This window comes from Phaenicophaeus curvirostris, chromosome 1 (genome assembly GCF_032191515.1).
Source record: "Phaenicophaeus curvirostris isolate KB17595 chromosome 1, BPBGC_Pcur_1.0, whole genome shotgun sequence".
Classification (NCBI taxonomy): Eukaryota; Metazoa; Chordata; class Aves; order Cuculiformes; family Cuculidae; genus Phaenicophaeus; species Phaenicophaeus curvirostris.
In genome coordinates this window covers 19,556,520-19,580,981 of record NC_091392.1, presented here as the reverse complement: position 1 = coordinate 19,580,981, position 24,462 = coordinate 19,556,520, and the positions used below count along the sequence as shown (strand labels likewise).

Here is a 24,462-nt window from a genome sequence, read left to right as displayed (position 1 = left end):
ATTTTTATTTAAGTTTTTTGATAATTACATTTTTTGATTTTAAGGCCTTTTGGGCTTGCATATTACCTTTAAAAAAATTCTAACATAAGCCTACTATTAATCCTTGACCAAGACGGCACTGAATCTCTGTGGTCTCAAGAACCAAGCCCTTCAAAGAAAAAAAAAAAAGAAATTGCAGGTACAAATAAAAGTACACTAACTTTAGATGTCAAAATTTTACTTTTAAAATAGTGCCTAGTTCTTGTGCTCTCAGGAGAGGTTCTTTTTACAAAAAGCAAGTCTATACAATTAAGTATCCATATAAATAAGATGCAAACTGGGGACTGCAAAATGCCATCATTTCAGCTTTCCAGGAGAGTTATACAGGAGCTACAGCAAAGACTTCCTTCAGAGGAGCCAAGATACTTGTTTCCAGAGAACTGGGATTTTCAGGTAACCTTATTCACCACCAGCACTCCTGCAGGTATGATGTGCTACCATGCTTTAAGCCAGAGAATGTATTTAAATTCAAGCCTTGAGTGAAAATCATATCACTTGTTTAAAAAGAAGAAGAAAGAAAAGGAGAAGTTTCTTCATCCTCTACCTCTCTTTCTGCTGGTTTGACGAGATTAAACATCTCCTTTACAAAGGTCAAAGTTATATTCACAGTTAAAATGGAGGGGAAAAAATTGAGATAATAATTAACCAGTAACCATTTAAACATGTTTCCCAATAAGCTATTTCAAACTCACCTAGTTTCAACTATATATAAACTAGAACAAATTGTTTTATTACTGCAGAAAAAGCATGTGTTGTTCTCATTTAAACCTAGAACAAGAAAAAAATGCTGACTTTTCAGAGAATTAAAAGCTATCTTTTAAAATACCAGAGGTAAAATTCACTATTAGCTTTTCCCAAGTACACTATATAATAATTTACCTAAATAGTACAGGTGTAAACATAAATGATGGAATAACAATTGGAATAACCAAAACCATAAAATGTTTAGGGAAACGTCACGTGGAAAACAAAGCCACCTGGGAAAGAATTCAACAAGTTTTCCTGAGGTTGAATAGCTTGAGTGAAATGAAAAAGAACCATTATCCAGGCTTACGTCCAAAGAGCTAAATGGAAAACAAATCTTTTCACATAGTTTAGCTTGTACTGTGGTATATTTAAGATTACAATTGTATTAGTAGTTTTTATTCAATGGTTGTCTTAAATCCATCTGAAAATAAAAGGCTGTGTGGACTACCACTAGAAAATTGCAAAGAAAATGTTTAATTTTGGAAACTGAGTTCACCATTTATAAGTACACTAAAACATAGTAAATGCAAAATTAGATTAGGCGTCGGTACAGTATTTTAACAAAGCTACAACTTTTCTAAAAGGTCATAGGCAAATGATGTATTCTTTCCCAAAAGTATTCAATGACAACTGAAATGCGAAGATTGATCTTTCTAGAGATAAGAAGAAAAAAAAAAAAAAGAAACAAAAAAACCCCAAAACCATGGAGAATGTTCCTTTCCAATTAAAATGCTGGCGATTTTTTTCCATCCTATTTGAAGTTTTGAGGGCTCTATATCCCATTCGCCTGATGGACATCAACAGTTAAGAATCAATCCTACTACATAAAATTCTAAGCAGTGCACCATATCCATAAAGCTATTACTGCAAATCAGAGGATCAGTTATTTCTGTACTAGGAGCTTTAAGACAGGCTGTTCTACACAACTGAAATTACGTTAGGAGTAAGGGCTCAATTTTTACAATAGGGAACCTTATAGTTTAGATGCACTAAAGATCAGAAGAAACTTTAGAATGACATTAGAGTCTTCACAGTAAGTTTCTTGCCTTTTTTGTACATGGCATTAAATAACAAGCATTAATTCACAAACTTTGATAAGACTTCCAAAGAGCTTTTATAAATACCCAGAATATTTCTGTAGTTCAGTTAAAACGTAGAACCTGAACTGGAGAATCCAGAATGGGAAAATTTGCTACTGACTGGTGCATAACTGACATTCCATATCATCTCAAATGTAAGATTTATTTTGAAATACTAAGTCAATAGTCTCCTGTAAACACATCTTCCTCAGTAACTCTTCCTAATCCTTTAAGTACTTTAGGGCTTGCAGTTAAAAAGAGCACATGATGAAAAGATGGTTTGATCCCCATCTTTCATGTACAGCTTTCTTTTGACAACTACAAAAGCTGTTTTCTTGCAATTAAAGCAATGTTCAACTAAAATACAGTACCTGGTTTATGTTTTTTTACATAATTGAATAAAAAACTACAGAACAGAACTGTTCACATCCTTTTTTTGCCATTCTATTAAAACAAATGACTGAGCTTCTTTAAAGTTCATTTACAATTATGGATTAAAACCTACATAATTTTGTATAATTTGACAGGACAGGCTATCTCTAGTGTGAACTTTTAAAAAACATATATACAGTATCTGGCCTGAAGAACTATGAATAAGGCACATGTAGACATATTGAAAGCTGAAAAAAATGAAACTAAAATTTGGAATTATAGTCACTGATTAGATGTCATACATGGCCCCTATTGGAGCAATTTAAAAGTTGGAGTTATAGACAGTTAATATCCAGTGAGCAACAGTAGATTTATTCTAGCAGTTTGTTCATTAGTTTCAATACTGGAAGTATATTAGAGGAAGATTCACTTTCAAAAAGATGAGCTTTTCAAAGTGTTCAATCATTAACCTTGACTGACTGAAGTTGTTGCTTTCATTGGATGTATTAAACAATCTCTCTGAAGGAACAATGCTAGGTGGACAACCCAAGAACCTGACAGCCAATTTTGACAGTACTGGCCAAGATGACTTCTTAAAGTTCCAGTAAGTTAGAGGATCACAGTTATGTTCAAGCACTTCTTCCTCCAAGTAAGAAAGCACCATTTCCTCTGGTAATTTTGCTCTCTCTTTCAGGTCTTTTGTTTTCATGTCACCCATCAATGACCAAAGATTATCTTCCCCATATGAATTTGTAGATGGTGAACCTATATCACGTCCATTGGAAACAGGTTTATCATCATCTGAGGTAGAACTCATTATTTCCAGCTCCCTGATTAAGTCCTGTTTATATTGTTCAGCCTCCTCTTCTGTAAATAAAGATGTTTTATAGCGGGGATCCAGAAGTGTAGCAAAAATGTACCTTGGATCATGAAGTGTGGAGGACAATCTACTCACCATAGCTTCTTTCAAAGACTTCAGCATAGTATCTATGCCCATTGTTTCCTCAAACAGCATTTCTATTTTCCTGTTAAGTATATGAATCATTGGAATCACTTGGCTTAGAGTAGACATGTGCGTACTCATCTCCCTACTTGCAGCTTCGAAAGGTTTGAGAGCATGACACACCGACTGCATGACTTCCCACTGATCACAACTTATTAGTTCCCAAAAGCTACACTCTATTGACATTTCATCAATTGCTCTTTTCTGTTCGATAAGACGTTCCAGCATATGAAATGATGTATTCCACTTTGATGGAACATCCTGTATTAGCTGATGCTGAGGTAACTCATACTCTTTCTGCAACTCAGCCAACTTCTCTTTTGCTTTTGCTGACCGATGTATGCGTTCACAGATCTTTCTTGCAATACTAAGCAAATTCTGAACCATTCTCTGACTTTTAATAGCTTCATTTACAATGACATTAACAGTGTGACTAAAACATTGTACACTTGAATGATCACCTTCGTTTAAAGTTTTCTCTATACTCTGATTATCAGTGACAGTAATGCCAATCTGAAGGCCAATGGAAGTAATCCATGTTTCCCACCAGTACTCCAACTGCTTTTGGATACTGATTCCATTGTAGTCACAATCAACTTGTGATACATTTAATAGTGCTGAACAATGGTAATCCTCACACTGTGGTCGAAATGAAGACTCAAATGTTACCCAATGAGCTGTAAGGGTTAGATATTCTCGGGTTTGGTTGCTCATCCATATTCCAGATGTAAAATGGATGACTCCACTTTCAGCTTCTTTAAGATGTGAAATAATTATTTGTTTTACATTATCATACATATCTGGGATTGCTGTCCTAGAAAAGTAAGATGGAGAAGGTAAAGAATATTGAGGTTGCAAGTATTCAAGCAGCCTGTTAAAGCCAATGTTGTCTACAAAAGAATATGGCTGAAGGTCAAGTGCAATCATTTCAGCTACAAGACTCGTGATTTTTTTGGCAACTGGGTGAGAATCACAAAACTTGTCATTGGTTTCATCAAAATTTGAAGATCCTAGTAATTCTGTGTTCAGCGGCATGTGATTATCCGTAGATGAGGATAATACTTTCTCTGAGACATCAGTTTTCAATACATTATGATGAAACCGCTGCAAATGTCTTAAAAGGCAACTTGTGCCTAGATTTGTTGGCTTCTTCCCCCTACTTATTGTACGTCCACAGTGCATACATACTACTTTTGTTGAATCTGCAGAACAAATTGAAAAGTGATTCCACAGTTTTGAGGTCTTCTTACTATTAACAGGAAATATAATTTGATTATCGTGTGAAACCATTGTAGGCAAGTCAGTCAACTTTGAGGATGAGCATTCTGCAGAAGCCAAAGTAGCATAAGGAGAATTTGCCAAACTTGCATCAAGAAAGCTCTTTTGATTTCCTATTACATCAGGATGGCGTCTATATAAATGTCTCATCAAGCAGCTTGTGCCTACATCTCCTTTCTTACCACGACTTATCATACAACTGCAGTATCTACATACTGCTTTTAGACTGTCTGCAGGTGACAGTGAAAAGTGGTGCCAGACTTCCGATTTAAGCCTTTTCATAATCCTTTTATTTTGCTGAAATACAGCAGTAGGTTCAAATATTAGCGGGCCTAATCCCTCACACTGTTTCTCAGGAGATGAAACAAAGGAGACTTCACCTATATCATCAGAAGATGACAGCACTGAGTCTTCCACTAGAGCATCTCCAGAAGGAAGATTAGTATGGATTTCCTCAGAGATTCTGTCTGGAGAAGAGGACACAGAAGTCGATTCTTTCATTAGTTTTCCAGGAGAGGATGACATAGAATTCAGATCACCATCTGAGGGTAGTAAAGAAGGCAACAGTGTTGGAGGTGTGGTGTAGACAGGTGGTATGGTGGTACCACCCCCATTCTCTTGCAGGACAATGGAACGATGGGCTCTCCACATGTGTCTTATTAAACAACTAGTTCCCAGGTCTTTTCCATTTTTTCCTCGACTGAATTCATTCATGCAGTGGATGCAAACAGCTTTAGAATTATCTAGAGGTGACAAATAAAAGTGTTTCCAGACAGCAGATCTCCTTCTGGAACCTGATGTGCTCTTTGGAATTACAACAGTTTTTTCTGCTACATTCTCCACAGTGTCATCATACTGATTGTTGGGTAGCTGTGGAGATGACCCAACTGTGACTTCTTCTTTGCTGCGCTTTTCAGAAACTGAGAGATCTGATATTTCTTCAGAAGAAACAACCGGAACAGATTCCTCAATTATTCGATCTGGAGATGGTATTTTAGAAGCCATTTTCTTGACCAATTTTATAGGGGATAACATAGAACTCAGATCTCCAACATCTGCAGACTGAGGCGCCAGTAACAACGTAGGTGAGGAAAAGGAGGATATACCTGGCATACTTCCATTTTCTTGAATTAGTACAGTGGGATGGGCTCTCCTCACATGTCTCATGAGACAACTTGTACTCAGGTCCTTTTCATTTTTACCCCTGCTAAATTCTTTCATACAGTACATACATATTGCTTTAGTGCTATCTCTAGGAGATATAAAAAAATGGTTCCAAGCAGGTGACTTTTTTCTGGAGCTTATGTTTCTGCTAGAAAGGAGGCTTTGTGTCACAGCTTCCATTGCTACATCGTACAGCGTACTACCATACTGAGAAAAAAGAGATCCATAATCATCTTCATTTTCTGCAGACAAATATTTGCCAGGATTGTTGGTAATAAAGTTCTTTTCTTTGTCTTCCTGTTCATCACTGCTGTCTGCATGTTTGAAATCATCCTGTTCTGTCTTTATATCCATTCTTTCTAGAGTACAGTTAATTCTGTCTTCCTCTTGCTCCACTTTTAAGTTATTGATTTTACCCAAGACAAAATTACCGTCTGTTCTGGGGGAATCTGCTTTACTCTCATCCATGGATGACAAATTCTTCTTGCCAAGTCTCCATTTATTAATAAACATAGATAATTTAAAAGATTATTTAAAATTTGATTAAATTCATGTATCTTGTATACTGAATGCACAAACACAAATGTGTGCATGTGTTAAAAAAAACTCTGGTTTATGAATTCTGTATCCATGTTGTGCATAAGCAAATATGATTAGTCATAAAAATGCATTTTAAAATTGTAGACTTAATTAATGGAGTCTCATTTCTTCCCAGGATCAAGACATTTCAGGTCATAGATGAATGTTCTCAAAGACAGCTACTGTTAAATGCTTCCTGTTGTAAGCATAATCCTAAAAAATGAACATTCTTTCTCGTTGAAGGAAGCCATTCTATATCTTGATTGGGCAACTGTGATTCTTTTACACCATCTAGAAATAAAAAAATCAGAAAACAAAGTTGACTAAGGCACTTAAATAACTACAATAAAAGTGAACAATAAACACGCACTAAATATTCTGTAGGGTTTTATTTCTTCCCTTTGAGATAAAAACAATTCAGTGCACTACTGAAAAAATCAAACACCCCAACATTTACTCAATACATTTTTTATGGGCAAATACATGTCTACACAAGCAGCAGCATTTCAGCTCTTAGAAAATCTAGAGTTCAAGCATCACTTCTGTATTTGCTTGGACATACCCATGCCTCATGCTACATCCCAATTCAACCACTGCATAATCATAAGTACACACACACATATATATGTACACACAAACATATACTATATTGGGCTCTATATCTACAGGTATATATAAAGACAAGCAGGCATTTAATCATGTTAGCACAGAAACACGAACTTAAAAACCAAATGTTAAGTTATATTCCTGTACAGGTAAGCCTTTCATTACTGACAGCAGTGTTTAAAAGTACATTTTACAGGAAACCTCTGTGTGTCCAGTGCTGTCACACTGATCTCTCTTCCACTGACCATAGCCTCACACAGTTAAAATCATGCCATAACACTTCCAGACAACACGAGAAACAAGCTAGAGTTTCACAAATAAAAACTGAAATTATTTATTTAGGATAACAGAGCTATAGGAACGACATCAAGGTCTCCCAAAAGTGTAACATCACCCAGAAGCAAAGATACATACAGCTGCATATGCTGTGCCTAGTGCAGCACTGACAGTTCAAGTTCCTCATGTACCAAAAGGTTATACTAGAATGCCCATTTACACTGAGATAGCTCATTTCCCTCGTGGGTAAATATTTCTCCCACCAATAATTTCAGTACAAAGAGCTGGGGGTTTTTAAGTACAGCCACATATAAATCAAAGGGCAATAATTGGCTAAAAAAACAGAAACCCTCACCAGCCCCTAACAAACCTGAAGAATTTGTCTGCATTTGTCAGTCATTTTGTTTTCTTTTTTCCTTTTAGTACAGCTCTAACAGAACTCTAAATTTTGCTAAGCCCTTTCTCATTTATTCTCTTGCCTCATTAAGGTCACCACTTGTACCTTCATTCAAGAAAACATACTTTGACCACACAGGTGATGCTACACTATGCCCTCCAATTTGTGCAAACTGAATTTTACAGGGCTCTTTCTCCCCAGCTGAAGACAAAATACAAATTTAAATTGGTTACTTTAAAAATGCTTCAAACAATTTCCATGTGTTACTCAGACACAAGAAAGATTGCAGCAGACAAAAGGTGAAATTAGCCATAGCTACAAGACACATGAAAAAAGTATAGGTTAAACTTACAGTCATTTCCTCCCTATACCAAGGCAAATGTCATATTCACTTTGTAACCTATTTTAATTAGCATTTCTCTGAGGTCAGTTAACAAGATGGATCAGAAACTTATTTTCTGTGGACTTCAGATTTCTGAAAAGCCTATCATACCAATAAATTTCTTTTCCAGTGCCGGGGAGGGGGCAGGGAAAAGAAGGGGCAATCAGCATACTGCAGCTATTTTAGGAAGAAGGGAGATGGAACACTCAGAAGTTGCAAAGAGGAATGCAGTAACTGATTTATTTACTGTGAAAGTTTCTGTATTTGTGCTCTGCCTTTCTCTCTCCTTCTCAGAAAAGGAGACATTTTCAGACACCAAAAGATACGAGGTTTGAGCATGAAGTCAGTTCTAACAAAGAGACAGAGAGAAACCTTGATTTTCTAGAAGAAATGTAACACACTACACAATAATTTCAACAGGTTTGTGAAATGACATCCAAGAATAACTCTGGCAGCATTGTCTAAATTTACATCACTCAGTATAAAACTGAAAGAAACACAAGTCAGTCACCACATGCATACTGATGATACAGAAGTATGCACATCCAGGACACGAGAGAGCATAAGATAGTCAATGTTTGTAACAGAAATCAATCCAAGAGATTTTTTCCCCATCTTTATTTTGATCCTAGCTGTGAATTTGGAGCTTTCCTGGAAACAGGAAAAGCAATATATCATAAGCTGTTGTAACTTAGGATTGCAGAATAGAAAGGCTCACAAGCAACTGCCTCCTTGCAGAGCTTACAAAACATAAATTATGCATGTAAGTGCCAAATTACAGTAAGTACGTTACAGATTCCTAGCTAGATTGGCACAAAATACACACATGCCTCCCACTGGCATTGGGTTCTGATGAAATTGTGCACAATTTCTTTGCTCAGAACAGGTAATCACATCTCTATCCTGCAATTCCTGTAATTTCTTAACTATGCAAAAAACAGTTACACTGCTTTTGTGTTCTTATGACTGAGTTTAAAGACAAGAAAATATTAATTATGTTGTGTCCACTTTATGGCTGTTACAGATCTTTGGCTACATAGTATGTATTTTTCAGGGCATTTTTGCTGCCTTCTAGGAATGCAGAATAGCTGAGAAGCTTAGAGGAGACTTGTTAGATCGCTGCCAGATCATTTCCTGGGAAATCCCCAATTGGATGCCCCTTAGAAGCTTTTGCATTTATTTTTTTTTTCCATTTTCCTTCAAACATCTAAGCATGATCTCTATTGCTTTGCATGTTACCACATCATACTGTAAAATTAAGTCAAGCTCCCTCCCTTCAAACTCCCTTCAGGGTTCAACCCAAATTTTCTTTAGAACACAGTTACCAAAATGCTCAAGGTTAGTTAGAAAGATAAATGTTTTTTATCTCCCTCTCCCATGCCAACTTTATGTAAGAGTCAATCTGTTTTAAAACCAAACAAAATGCTCCACCCCGCTTCAAAATTTTACAGTAACCACGAACAAAGCATGAATTCGGTTATGACCACCGTAGCTTATTTTCCCTTGGACATAAGCTACTTGAAGTCAAGGACTACTGCTAAAGAAACAGGATATTCAAGTAGGAAAATGTTTACAAAAAGCTACAGGCAGTCAGCTCAAAATTAAAATTATCTATGCCTTTGAAATATCCTCAATTAGATATAGACAAGCAGCAAAACAAAAAGTCACCTTGCAACAAAAACCTTCAAAGAAAACAAATGGAACTAGAGAACAATTATCTACTCAAATGTACTATTCTAGACTATCAGCTCCAGAGTGGCTGTAGACAGTCAGAGGTTTGCTGCAGTAAGAAGCCTGCAGAAACATTTTACAGGATTTTCCATTCAAAATGGGATTACTGAAAGCGTATGGTGGTTGACAAGAAATGTCAGGAGAACATCATTGAACTGAAGAGTGCTGCAGTGGGCTGCCATAAGCAGGAGAAATCACTGCTGAAGGAAAGGGGAAGACAGAAACACTGGTGTCATGGGACTGCAGAGACATACATCAACATAAAGAGAAATATGAGAAGTATCTAAGAACACAAAACCATAAGCAGATTATTTGTTTGTAAAGCAGACAGTGACCTGCAAACTTTAAACAATTTTATATTTTAGGTTGAATAATCAAGCAATAATCACGGACTTGATTATATTACAGAAACTTAATGCAAATAATGATATGAAGAAAGTAGTTTTAGAAAATCCCAACCCTTTATTATAAAAGTGCACATAGTGTGACACACACACCTGAAAAATACAGAAGTAGTTGTTTCAAGAAAGATGCAATATGTGGAGACAAAGTGAAAAAATATTATTTACTAGCTTGAAAAAAACCAAAGGTAGTGGCAGATTTTGAGCATAGGAGGTACATAAAGGCATATCAAAACCAATTTGCACAAACTGATGTCAGTTTTAGAACAAACAGTGCTAATGGTGTTTCCTATTTGAAAAAGTACATGCACCTTTAAGAACATCAAGTAAAAAGAAAATCCCTAAGATCAATCAATACAAGAAATTATTACTAGCTTCCACTTCAATGACAGGTATTATGCCAATTAAGGAGTATTTGCTAAGAAAGAAAAACACTGTGCAAAAAAAAAAAAAAAAAAATCCTCCAAAAACCTGAAAAAAAATACACATCCAAAAACCTGTAACAAATATGCAGAACATATTTTTATAAATGCATAGCCTCAATGAACCTTACTGCTTTTCAAAGCTAAAAATCTCTTGAAGAGGGAACACTAAAAACAGTGACAGCTCACCCACAAAGAACTGCAAAAGTATGCAAGATACTGAATGATTAAAATGTGGTATTACAAGAGACTGCAAAATTAGCATGTCAGTCACACTCTGAAATGAGGTGTGTCCTATGCTTAAGTCGGGCTTAATAGAAGAAACATGTTGTTCTGGACCTCATGGGAGCTATGATTTGTAAGAGGCTTGTGGAAGAAAAAAGAAGGGGAAAGCAAAGACCCTTTCACTATTCTACTACGTTTCCAGTCACCCAAAAGGCAAGTCTTAACAACTTGTTGTGGTTTTACCAAAATATTCTCCGCAGCCTACAAAATACCCTTTCAAGTCCACAATCGCAGTCGCTCCATATGGGCACAGAAGGGTAAAAGGATGAAGCAACATCACCAATACTGTACATTGCTCCTTGTTGACAGAAATAGTCTTCACCCTAACTGAATACTGGAACAGAATATAACAATCAGGACAGGTAACATTACACATTTTTATTTATCTTGTACAAAACAGTTGAAGTTGACAGGAATTTTTGTACTTAACAGAAAATATGTTAAAAAAATATCCAAGACGCATATGTTAATGGAAGGGGAAAGAGCATAACCAAAATCAGACCAAAGTCACTTCAAAAGAAACCAAAAAAAAAGGTAAAAAGAAAAAAAACAAAACAAAACACACACACAAAAAACCAAATGGAAAGACAGAAACTACTACTTTCATAAGTGCTTTCTTTTATTGGAAAGAAAACCCCTGATATTAGAAACTGAGAGTATCTTTATTTAAAATTTCAACTATTTACTATGCTTTTTTCCTACTGGAAGAGAAGCTGGGAAAAATTACAAAGAGAAAGTAACATGCGAAGAGTAATGCATAAGGAAGGAAACAAAAACACGCTTTGGAAAGTGACAGGACAAAGGTACATGCTCAGAGGCTTTGGATACAAGGCAGAAAAGAATGAGAGCCCTCCAAGAAAGGCAGGTCAGCTCATGCTACTTGTCAGAACATGACAGAGACCTCCAATTTATCCAAGTATAAAGATTATTGATGCCTCTCCACATTGTTGAAAAACTCAGTGCTTGGTGTAAGCTGAGGTCTAAATCAGTCAACCCAGACAGAGAAAAACGAAGGTGCGGAGAGCCAAGTATTATAGGTGTAACTATCATCATTAGAGTCTGGGTACTCAATCCTAATTACAAGTGCAGGATTTCAACTGAAGTAGAGAATGGGAAGTTTAAAAGACTAACAGCTAAATGTAAACGTTCCCCCTCTCCTGTCTCCTGATCCCCAAAACATCAAGTAATTTTACTGTGAACACAGACTACTTTATATTAAACAGTAAAATATACCTGCTAGTGACAAGTTACTTTTTGGTTTAGTGGTCTCTGGACTCTTATGTCTTCTATTTTCACCACCACTAAATTAACACTAACGCAGGAAGAAAACAATCATCAGCACAGCTCAGAAGTGACAGTTTCAGTATTAAATACTTGATGAAGGGATAGTTAAAATCTAACCAGCACACAGAAAACATCTAACGCTGCACACACTCATATTCCTCAAACTTAGCCTCTTACTCCTTTAAAAGCTGCTTTATTTTGTAAATCTTTTTTGTCCTCTTGCTGCTGTAAACATCAAAAAGTCTATGAGACTGTTTACCAATCATTTATCTGATATTCCCTGAAACCTCAGGAACAATCCAAAAAAATAAAAGCCCTGGCTTTGTACAATCTATCTCAAACTCTAAATCACCTGCATCACAGCATGTGGAAAACACTGTTCACACCAGCTCCCCCATACAAAACTACACCAGCTCTTACGCTGGTGTATAAAAGGAGTGAAAATAATTCATGACAATGGCAAAACTGGAGATAAGGTATGATTTCCAGATTAGCTCTACTTTAAAAAAATACTTTGAAATAGATACAAAGCAGAAATGAAGTTAAGAGTCCATTTTCAAAATTTATGTGTTTTTTTTTTTAAAAAAAAAGAGGATCTGATTCTTAATTGGTTCTTACATCAATATGTCCTCAACCCTGAGATAATGCTTTTTTAAATATTACACACTTCGTATTCATTATTTTTGAAGTCTGATATAAATATGTTTTACTAGCATGTGCATTATTCACACCTGGATGACATTTAGTTCTGAGATTCCCGTTCAGTGCCCAACTGAATCTGCTAAACAAGCTCAGTACCCTAATGTTTCACCAGACCTCAATAGCTGCTCAGCATGTTTAAGTATAAAGCAGGTGACTGATCTAGAGTATGAAGTCAAAACTTAAGCTTACTTCTGGAGAAATCAGTCTTCATAATTCATTTGACACTTTGTCAAGCATGGATCTATTTGAAGCATCATCCTCCACCACCTAGGTTTAGGCTGCACTGTTACACACAATGAAGCCCATAGCACAGACATTCCCGTTCCATATGATCTCAAACAGCATTTATCTTAGAACTAAAATAAAACGCAAAGCTTAAACAACAAAAAAATCACCTTAGCCAAAACAACGTCACTCCTAAGTTTTATATAAAAAATGGTGTTGCAAGTACCACCATACACAATATTATGTATCACCACAAACAGTAATACTGCTCATACCTCCAACCATCTTTAATTGTTGCTATTTTTTTGCCTTAGTGCACTAAAAGTAATATCAGATCCCAAAAGGGGCTATCTTCCTTCAGAAAAAAAAAAAAAGGAGCAGGTTGTACACATGTTAATAACTTCTGTCCCAGCTTTTACTAAGGGACTGCTCATTTAAAAAAACAAACAAACAAACAAACAAAAAAAACCCCAAAAAAACAAACCCCAGATCCGGCATGGGAAATGAATTGTGTCAACATTTGTCTGGGATCCAAACTCTCTCTTAAGCACTGAAGTGTTTTCTCATTATCTGGTGTGATACCACTGAAGCAATACTCATAGGATATGTTTTCATGCTATTGTTCAAACCTACCAAATGTCAGATCTATCACTGGATAAAACAATTATGTTTTAAGCAATAGTTTAATTAAAACTTTAAGCATGATTTTCCCAAGTCTTACATACTAGCTCAATGTTTCTCCAATTGGAAGCTACAGATTATACTTTTAATTTGATATTTTTATAATTTGCATTTTTGACACACATTACAGGCTAATAAGATGGGGCAATTCTTAATGTTACAAGAGATAAGGTGGGTCTCTCAAGAAAAAATTTAGATTTTTTAAAACAGTTGAAGCACGTATTGTTTGCTTTACAGCATTTTTAGTGCATGACATGAAAGCTGCTTTTAGTATCTTACGTTGTACAATTTGAGGTGGAGGGGAGGGATGATGAACAAAGGTCGCAGTAACATAACACAAGGGTAAAATGCGGAAGGTAAAAATAGGAACGGAGCAGGGAAGATGCATCAGTATTATCATGCAACAGCAAAAAACACACAATCAAACCACAGTTACAACAGATAAGTTCTGAAAGAATTAAAGACATTTACTCCATGTTGCTACAGAATAGCAGCCAGCTTCCAGAAAAGCATCAGAAAATTCAAAACAAAGCTCTTTTTCCCCAAATTACACTTCTTTTTCCCACATGATCAATTCCTCTGCCTAGCCCATTTCTCCCTTCTCTCCCTCCTCCTGTGCAGGCCCATAGCTGACAAAATAAATGGGATAAGATTACAACAGGAGATTCTTCTGACTAGTATACCTTCCCAGCTTGCAATGTACTAGAAAAAACATATGGCTTTGTTGGTTTTCTTTTTCTTTTTTTTTTTTTAAGTCTATCTTTAAACTGAGGAAGAGTGAAACCTTAAGCACTTAAAGGATGATTTCAAACAGTTACAAGTGAGACACCCGTAAGGAGAGGCAGGCCATGTCTTGTGTACAATAAGTCTTCTTGGACTCTTGCTGAAAACATCCATGTGAGTATAAAGTGAAAAAAAGCTCACAGAATGTAAATAGGGGTCCTTTATAGAATATAATATTGTATTAACCTGTTTGAACTATAATTTTTCTAAAACAAACAAAAAAAATTGAACAATATGTGTTGAACTATGCAGACTATCATCTATTGGCATCTATCTTGACACCAAGCTGATGAAGTCTGAAGAGGTCTGTCTTAAAAACCCTTCATAGCTACTCATTAACCAATTCTGTCTTAATATGGATCCAGTTAGTCACACGTCATCAGACAGTGTCACTTGAGCTATGGAGAGATTTTCATGATTTACATATATCATACTCCTGTATGTGTAATATGACATAGTACTGTGCTTATATTATTTGTTTGTATCTATGTACACTTGTGCATATACAGGCAGGATAGAAAGAGTCATAGTCCTTGGAAAGACAAAAAAGATGTTCAAGAGGAAAGAGCAGTTTAAGTATCTCAAAGGGATTATTTTTTTTACAGCTAAGCTTAATCATTCTTTTGTCACAAAACTTTATTTCAAATTAGAAGATACACTCAACTGCAAATGGTTCTCCAAAGAAACCTATTTCTTTTCTGTACCAGGTATATTCTTTCTTCCTCATGTAGTAATTTTACTTCAAACAAGGAAAAGACCATCTCTGTACTAAATACAACAGAAAATAATATTCACATTGCTTTCCAAGACACTTTTTAGAAATCTCAGAAATACTGTTCCGTCTTGCCAGTGAGCACAAGAATTGTAACAAAACCAAACAGGAACTTCAAAGCCAAGCTTACATGTCACGTGTAGGTATAATCAATCATGTCCATGATAGCAGTGAACTTCTTATGCTCCTTTCAAGTATTTTTTGTCATTCAGTATTTTCTAAGTAAATTGTATGTTCATCAGTAATAACTAGCTTCTTTACCCTATATCCCAGTCTAAAACCATTGACCTCAACTCTCTCCCTCTCGAAATAAACATTCCCAATCATAAAAAAAGAGAGGGAGAGAGAAATGTCTCCATGACAAGGGTTTTTTTCCCCCTCTTAACCTTTTTCAGGAAGATATCCTCTTTGCTTTCTTCAAAGCAAGGTGAGGTGAGACCTTGCAGCAAAGACCCAGCTGACACAGCCAACCAAGCCAGAAAAGCTGACATTGTTTCCACTAGCACTAACACAGAGCATTAACAGGAAATCCAAAGAGACACTCCTGTCCCTGGTGAACAAATAGCTCAGTCATCTTCTCCCAAAAGAAATCGTTTATAGGAGAACCATCCTACTGCTGTAGACATAGGCTTTAATTTGAGCAAATAAAGGTTTTGCTCAAGGGGGTAACGAAAAATGGAACAAGAACTTTACCTGAGAATAAAGCTTTTTGTAGTACCTATTCTAACCAGTAAGGTTCATGAGCTTTAATTCATGCAATGCAACTTGCAATTTAAATAAATTTTACAGAATAAGGTTACAAGGGTGTTGAATTCAAAGCAGAATCCAAGACATTTTTAGTACAATAGCAAGTAAATAAAAGGATAGCCCTTGCTGTTCCTATTTGATTGATTTCTGTTATTATACTGAAGTCAGAATAATTACTTTAATAAACCTAGTATTTTGTGAGGTATGGAAAAAGGAAATAATAAAAAAAAAAACCAAAACAAACCACTTTGAGAAAGGAGAAGGATCAGGAAGCTTGCTGCTCTTTATGAGCATCATTGTATTTCCTGTCATAAACAGATTATGGTCTCCCCACTGCACAGCAAACCACAGAAGACAACTTAAAATCATTATGGAAGGAAAACAAGAACAGAACCTCTATTCCTCCTGTTTCCCAGTGTCAAACGCAAAATGCTGCTGACAGCATGGTCTGCACACTGTTTGGCTCCCTGAAAACTGACCCACTCTTCCTACTATTTCAGCAGCTACTAATGCAAGTTGTAACAAGTGAAAACCTCTTACCATCCTTTTGGTTGTTCTCTTTCCCATCTACAGATACACTCCCACAGTAATTAGTTTATCATGTTCCCACCTTTAATGCAGAAGAAAGGAGAGCCAATGACTAAAAATAGAAAAAATATACAATATGATTGCCATTATCTGTGCCACATTTTAGTAAGGATTTGTGGCCCCAAACCTTAAATAAGAAAAGCTCTCAAGTGCTGGAAGCCAGAATTTTGCCAGAATTTTGGTAGGAGTTATACAGGCAGCAGTTTTCACACTGTACTGTCCCACCTCCTCATAACACATCTAACACTACTAGATCCCTTTAATCAGGAACTAGTTTTTCTTCTAAACCACACACAAGCTACTGCATAGCATATAGAAAACTTTAATTCTTATAGTGCATGCTAAAGTATGTAGACCTATGACATTTCTGACCTACCAATACTTAAAATTTTAAGAGAGATGGTAACATTGGGACAGCAGAATATTCCCATATTTGTTCTCAGTAGACCCCAGCTCCATGTAAGAACTCATTCCACCAAAAGAGTGCCTTTGTAATCACAGATGAAAAGAGCATCATGGACAGAAGGAACATTTGCGAAACACTAGCTCTCTGGGACATACTAGTCAACTCCAGGTGCTAGTACGCAATAATATGCTGCACGGTGCAACCTCTACTGGTGAATACATCGCATATTACACACTGATACACTGAAATACAGGCAAAACAGTCAGTCTCCAACTACCATGACTCAAAAGAAAAATATCCCAGCAGAAAGTAGCATGAGATCACTTAAAAGATGACATATTTAATATATTCCTCATATTTCATATTTCCCAAAATAAACATGTAAAAAATGACTGTTCTATAAAACCTTAACAAAATAGTTAAAGGAAAAAAATTGTCACAAGGAACTCAAAATATGTTCTATAAATGTTTTTTTTCAGGCTGACTAAAATTATCTAAGCACTGTTCCAGAGTGCTTACAACCTGAATTTCAATGAAACACATGAATGTCACAAAAAAAAAGGTGATAAAGTGTATATGCTTTTCTGTTGGAGCTCATATTGGGATTTAATTTCTTTAAGACTAACCACTTACAGATTTTATTATCTATCAGAATAATGGAACTTACAGTCAACAGTTATTTGATCTGGGATTACAATTCAAGAAATAGTTTTTGAAGGTACTAAGACCAGATACTCATTTTCAGCAGACAAGTAGTACTAAAGTGGATATTTTCACTGGAGGCCTTTAACCTTGAGAGCCACATCAGAAAGGCTGTTAAGGTAGAACTATAAAATCCTATCATGCTTGACATCATGCAATGAAACATCATAAAGCATACAGTGACCCTGCAATGATTATATTGGAATTCAGCACTAAAAAGGGGAGACTGAACTTTTGGATATCCTGGCAAATGCAGCACTGTCCCTTTCCTTTTATCAGGTTTCTTTACAGGAGTCTAGAACCAACTCAAAAGGTTGCTCAAACAACAACTCCTCTCTCCTGCTCTTTGGCTATGCTACATACTTGAAAAGCACTAGCTGTACATTTTTACTTAGACTCTGATTAAGAAAAATCTACAAGCACATTTAGTATGCAACAAAATCTCCCACACCTCCTGTATGTGTCACTTAGGAAAACTTTGCTTCGGTAATGTATCTGAACCATATTTTTATTTTCCTATGGAGGCCAGAGCCTTATGAGAAACAGCTACAAGAGATGGGGTTGTTCATCCTGGAGAAGAGAAGGCACCGGGAGACCTTACACTACTTAAAAGGGGTCTATAAGAATGACGGGGACAAACTTTTTAGCAGGGGCTGTTGTGATAGGACAAGATGGGAGGATCAGACTAGATATAAGGCAGAATTTTTTTTATGATGAGGGTGTTGAAACACTGGAACCAGGTTACCCAGAGAAGCGGTAGATGGACTGAGTGATCGGATCTGGTTGAAGATGGCCCTGCTCACTACTGCACTGGGACTGGATCAAATGACCTTTATAGGTCCCTTCCAACCAAGACCATTCTATGATTCTATGACCTCACCAAGACTTCCTAGCTCAACATTTTACCCATCTTAAACATTTTGTCCATCTGTTGCAACTAACATGCATGTTAACCAATAACATCGGCATTAAAAGTTGAATGATGTTATTCAGGGTGGAGGGTGTAAACAGAAAGAAAGCTCCCAAACAGTATACAACAAGAACAGTTTTTGTTAATCTGCATATAAATGCTGATCTGCATATGAACATTTTTTTTTCCACCCCCTGTGTCTTAGTCGGGAATCTCAAGCTTCTAAAACCTCTGTGCTCAACAGCTCAAACTGAATATATAAAGAAAAAAATATTTCAGACAAGAACCCTAGAAGAAAATATTAAAACTTACTTTATCAGTGAGGACATGAAAATCTGAATAAAACGAGTGTTATCTCAATATAGGATGAATGTAGCACGCAAGTTACTTCCCCCTTTTTTAAAAGGCTGACTGCAGTGTAAGGATGTAAATATGCTGCCTGTTACAACAGAGTAAGAGGTGCCCCACAAATCATAAACTAGTTACTAGTACTGTAACACTGTAAAAAGTTATCCAGGCTTCCAAATTTGATTTTTAAGTATCAAGTACTCATACAAACCTCCTGCTGCACTATTAAGCTCCATACAAGTCAATGCACAGGTATACAATTATTCATTACCTTTATCCATGACTTACTCTAAATTAACCACAACAATGATACAAGACCCAAACCAAACAAACTGCCCACTAGTTTATTGAGAAAAACAAACAAAAAAAAATAACAGCAATGAAACTTACACATCTGTTCCACTGCATGCAGGTGGCTTCATTTGAGGTTAAATTCTTGCTGCTCAAACTTGATGATTGTATCTAAGGAAAAGAAGAAAGTAATTCCTTTTAGTAACTTTTTTTTAGTCATGTTAACTGTCACAATGGCAAGTCATGGGATGCTTCAAGTTTCTCTTTAGGTGACAGCTCCAGGAGTTGCACTTAAAAAACTAACTCTCATTTTTTTCCAAAATCACTAGCCCTCATAATTGTAGAGAAAAATCAGACATTTTTCAACTCTAGAGCTGCAAAACAAAAAACAATAATACACCCCCCCAGGTGAGTACAAAAAAAAGATTAAAAAGTCAAATTTTTCTACTTGTCTTCACACTGCTCCATTTCCTTTATGCCTAAAGATGACTTTACAGCCCAGTGAATGAAACCAAGCCCACACTACATGCATGACTTCAAAGGTGCTTGTTGACACCTTTCAATGCACTACAGGATTCATCTGGCAGCTTGTTACACTTTCTCTTCATGAACTAAACATACTGCTTACACAGTGCACCTAGCACGAGTATTAATCAACAGGCAATAGAATAGGAACAACACAAGATTATCATTCCCCATGTATGAGAAAGGAATCATTGCAAGTGGAGTATATTAAGTCAGATATTTTGACTTAGCAACAAAACAGAACAAAACAGTCTATCACAGGACATATTTCTGGAGTTCTGCAACTTCAGTCCTACTGACCATTACACAGACATGAATGTCAATGCGCAGAGGCCCCAGCTGATTCACTGCCCCAATACAGGAAAAAAAACCAAACAACCAAACAAGAAATCTTTCTGCTATCTAAGAAAATCCAGCAAGTCAACTTTGAATCCAAATCCAAAACAAGAAAATGACTGACATTGCAATGTTTAGTGGTCAGGATGGTGCTTTGTCCTCTTATCTAAACTTCATACGCATCAAGCATCAACAAGGGTTAAGTCAGCAAAGCATTCGCCCACCAGTCACTGTTTACCACTCTTGTTCAGACTGTGAGACCATTGAAAAATATATACACACACGCGCATTTTTTTTTTTTTCCTTGTGAAGGAGAACACCTCTCAGAGGGTAGAAATTCCTGACTGTTGGCTTATCATGCATGACAGAATGAATTACACGTAACCTCTCTTACTGACTTTTTCACTTAAAAATACTCTGGCTGGCTAATTTGACTGTTAAGAAGAGACTTCAGCAGTCCCTACTACTGCAGTGAACATTTAAATAATGTAAACAAAGAAGTAGGTGTCAGCCAAGGAGACTGAGACCTACAGTGTGCTCTGCAGGAGCAGTTAGGAAACTCTCCTGAGATGGGGATTCAACTCCTGAGGCAAAGTAGGGAAGGGAACCTGGCTCTCCCACATTCCTTGCAAGCGCCAGAGTCACCAGACTATAGGCAAGATGGACTAAAAATTATGCATCTTTAACCTCTCCAATGTCTTAAAAAACCCAACCATTCCATTCCAATTTTCCTATTCTTTCATTTGTTAAAAATGTCTACAAAATAGTTTTGAGCTGGGTCAATCATTTAATTCAATTCAAATCAGTGTTTTGGTTTCCTTGACTGTTAATTTTGCTGAGAAGAATAACAAAGAGAAAGTCATTATAGCTGGATCCCAGTTTATTTTCTTCTGAGGCAAACACTGATTCAGAAAATAGCACACAGAACTACAACAACAGGTAAATATCATAATTATTGAAACGATAATTAAATGAACATATTTGGATTTAGGATAGAAGTTCCTCCAGTTTTTTTTTTTGGTGGGGGGGTGTAAGATAAAAGCTTTAGTTGTTCTTACTTCTTGTTTTGTGTGTGCTTTAAACTCTAAATTTCACTTGAAAGCTACCTTTACACCACAAATTTTTCACTAATTAGTTGAAATCAAACAACCCCATACTGCGAATTGACAGATATTGATGATGCCAAAAGCAAATGCAAAATAAACAGCTGAAGTTGTACAGAAAACAATGCACATTTGACACATGCAAGAGAACACCTTTTTGTGAAGCCTGCTTTGAAAGTATACACTAGAAAAATAATGTTATGTAAACTGCATTAATTTATGTCAATACTAGTAAAATACCTAGACTGTCCCTATTTAAGAAAAAAAAGTCAATCATGATGACGAGTTATATACTCTGGTCTACACTGTGCAAAGTCCCCAATTAAACTATCTGTCCTAAGTTTTCTAGCTAAACCTAAGCTAATATACGTGTATAATAGTGTCTATTTGCATAAAGCAGATTATTTCAAATTGTACATTGCAGTGGCAAACACGCAGCACAATATGCTCATTTTGAAGACGACAACTTCAGCAAATTATAAGTGAGCCTTAAACCAGGATTTACAAAATTCTCTCATACAGACTTTTCACTATGAATGGTCGTAAAATGCAGCAAGGTGTTGGGAGACACAGCCCAAAACATCTGTGTTCCTTAACTCAAAGTTTCCTGCAGCCACAAAAAAAAAAATAATTAAAAAATCTCTAATAAGTCATCATATTCAGAGTTCTAGAAAATAAGGAAGAAACAAATCCCAAGAAAAATGACACTACAGGCTCAAAGGCCACATAAACCAATATCTATTCCCTACTACATAAGACTCTGCCAGGACTTCTTTCTTTAATACCTCATTCTTAAGAATATTTGACAGAAGGATATTCTACTTTATAGAAATAGACATTTTAAAATACATGTGTGAAATTCAGTTGCCCTCCTGCTATAAGCCACAGCGATGCATTACGTGTGCTGAAGCAGACACTCTCTTCTGCACTACCACCCGCGACCTTATGACATTAAGCTGTTCCGCAAGCACAATACTTGCTCAGGAGGTTTGCAATCCAGATTTAAGCCAGAATAGGTGGAAACACCAAACAGAGAAAGGAGCCATTAGCAGATGCAGAATTTAAGGGATTCTGCATCTCCCATGCACGACACAGACAAGGTAACAAAGATAGTAGGTGTTACTCTTAAGTTTATCACCTGCACAACCTTCTGCTATAAACTTCACTTTTCACATTATCACTGAGGATGCTCTACTTGTCACAATTTTGCTTTACACAGCGTAACAGTAAAAGTTACAGTTATTCAAAATAACCAATGTTTAGAAAACTTCTCTAAGATATTTAGTTCAAATACTTTCTTTTACTTTCATTTTACTTATTCTCAATCAAGTCTTACATTTGTCTGCTCTGGACAACTTCTATGGAACAAATGCATCAACATCTGTTAAAGACGGAAGACACTAGCAACACTGTAATTACCAAAGTAGACAGACATTCAACCATATTAAAGTTTCAGCACCTTGCCTGTTGGTCTTATGCCTGGCAGACAGCACTCATATTTCTAAGCACCGACAAAAGAATTTAGGCTGCCTTTAATAGGCAATAAAAAGATGTGAGAATTTTTTCCTCCACAAAATCAGTCTCCATAGTAAATAATAGTGCCCAGCATTTGTACCAACACAGAATTTCTAGCAGAGGCATGGTATCTTGAGGATAGTTGATAAAGTCTTCCAGACTTCACTAGCCCCATTATGCACTCCACGAACGTCCTCCCAAGGGTACATGTCTGTGCTTTAAGTGAAATGTTGCATTACTGACAATAACCTTTAGAAGAAAAGAAGTGCACTCATTCTCTTGAACAAAACGCAAAACACACATGCATACATCATGGACCACACAGACAATGCATAAAGAAGGCCTGAGAAGTATGTTTACATTATAGGGGTTTAGAAGACTTTTTTGCATGGCACTATAGGTGTAGGATGACATCTCATCCTAAATTACTGAAATCTCTCACAGTGAAAATCTCTGAAAATCTCTCTGAAATCTCTTTCTGTGAGAGACTTCTGTGCTGCAAAGCAAAACACTACTAAACCTGGCAATTTTAAATAGAATCACCAGTGATGCAAAGGAGTCCTTTCACCTTTCAATACGTTAACAAACATTTTTAGGCCTTCAGTCGACTAAGCGCATAGCAGACAACCCACAAGCGCCTCAGACATCCTCCAAAATCCAGTAAGTGTTACGAACAGCCGGTGTCTACCAACAGTAGCTGTCTCAGTGCAGATCTAAAAGTTACAGAAAATATTTTTAAGCAAAATTACAGTGTCCCAAGCAGAAAATGAGAGCAGCTGCATTCAACAGTTCAATTACACTGGTTTTCCATACACGCCTCGCTGGAGAGAATCACAGAATCACCAGGTTGGAAAAGACCTCTTGGATCACCAAGTCTAACCATTCCTATCTGCCACTAAACCATGTCCCTGAGCACCTCATCCACTCGTCTTTTAAACACCTCCAGGAATGGTGACTCAAACACCTCCCTGGGCAGCCTCTGCCAGTGCCCCGTGACCCTTTCCATTATTTTTTTTTTCCTGATATATAACCTGAACCTCTCCTGGCACAGCTTGAGGCCCCTCTTGTCCTGTCCCCTGTCACTTGGGAGAAGAGCCCAGCTCCCTCCTCTCTACAACCGCCTTTCAGGTAGTTCTAGAGAGCAATAAGGTCTCCCCTCAGCCTTCTGTTCTCAAAGCTAAACAAACCCCGCTCCGCGCCCAGGACAGACAGGGTTGGAAACTTCACCCAGCAAGGAAAAGACGCGGCGTTCAGGCTTTTTCGGGTTCGCAGAGCTTTTCGGTGCCGGCTGCACCGCGGGGCGGCGGGGTCGGGGCCGGCCGCATGGGCTCCACTCCGCCCGCGGCCTCGCCAGGTGCGAGCGAGCCCCGCCCGAGCCGCGCCGCGCACAAAGCCGGGCGGGCACCGGCACCGCCCGCCCGTGACCCCCGTCCCAGGGCCTCGCAGACAATGGGGCCGGCGCCGCGGGCCTAGTCCCGGCTTCCTGCGCCGCTCGCCCCCGCCCCGGCCGCGACGCGGGGCCCCGGCCGCGCCGGCACCGCCCAGACCGGCCCGGGGGAGCCGGACCGCCCCGCCCGGCGCCCTCCCGGTACCGGAACGCGGCCGCTCACCTCGGCGGGCGGCCGCCGCGGGGGAAGGCGGAGGTCGCGGCCGCGCCGGGCCCGAAGGAGTTAAAGGGAAGGGCCGAGCGGGACCGTCCCATTCATTACCCGGGCGCTTTGTCTGCGGCCGCCGCCGCCGCGGCGCTGAGCGGGCTGCCTCGGCTCGGCCGCCACCGCGCGCG

The 24,462-nt window shown here is 37.6% G+C and overlaps 1 protein-coding gene across 3 annotated transcripts; it reads right to left on the bottom strand.

Moving 5' to 3' along the window:
• Nucleotides 1–200: 200 nt before the first annotated feature.
• On the bottom strand, nt 201–24,462 carry ZBED4 (zinc finger BED-type containing 4). Of its 3 annotated transcripts, none has more exons than XM_069850207.1 (3): nt 24,290–24,462; nt 19,300–19,371; nt 201–6,552 (listed from the first exon to the last, which is right to left on the bottom strand). In XM_069850207.1, the coding sequence occupies exon 3, from the start codon at nt 6,193–6,195 to the stop codon at nt 2,635–2,637; it is 3,561 nt and encodes a 1,186-aa protein (XP_069706308.1). In that variant the 5' UTR covers nt 6,196–6,552; nt 19,300–19,371; nt 24,290–24,462; the 3' UTR covers nt 201–2,634. The 3 variants fall into 3 exon arrangements, with proteins under 3 accessions (XP_069706308.1, XP_069706317.1, XP_069706325.1); XM_069850216.1 differs by having other exon boundaries at nt 24,389–24,409; XM_069850224.1 differs by lacking the exons at nt 19,300–19,371; nt 24,290–24,462 and adding an exon at nt 8,445–8,463.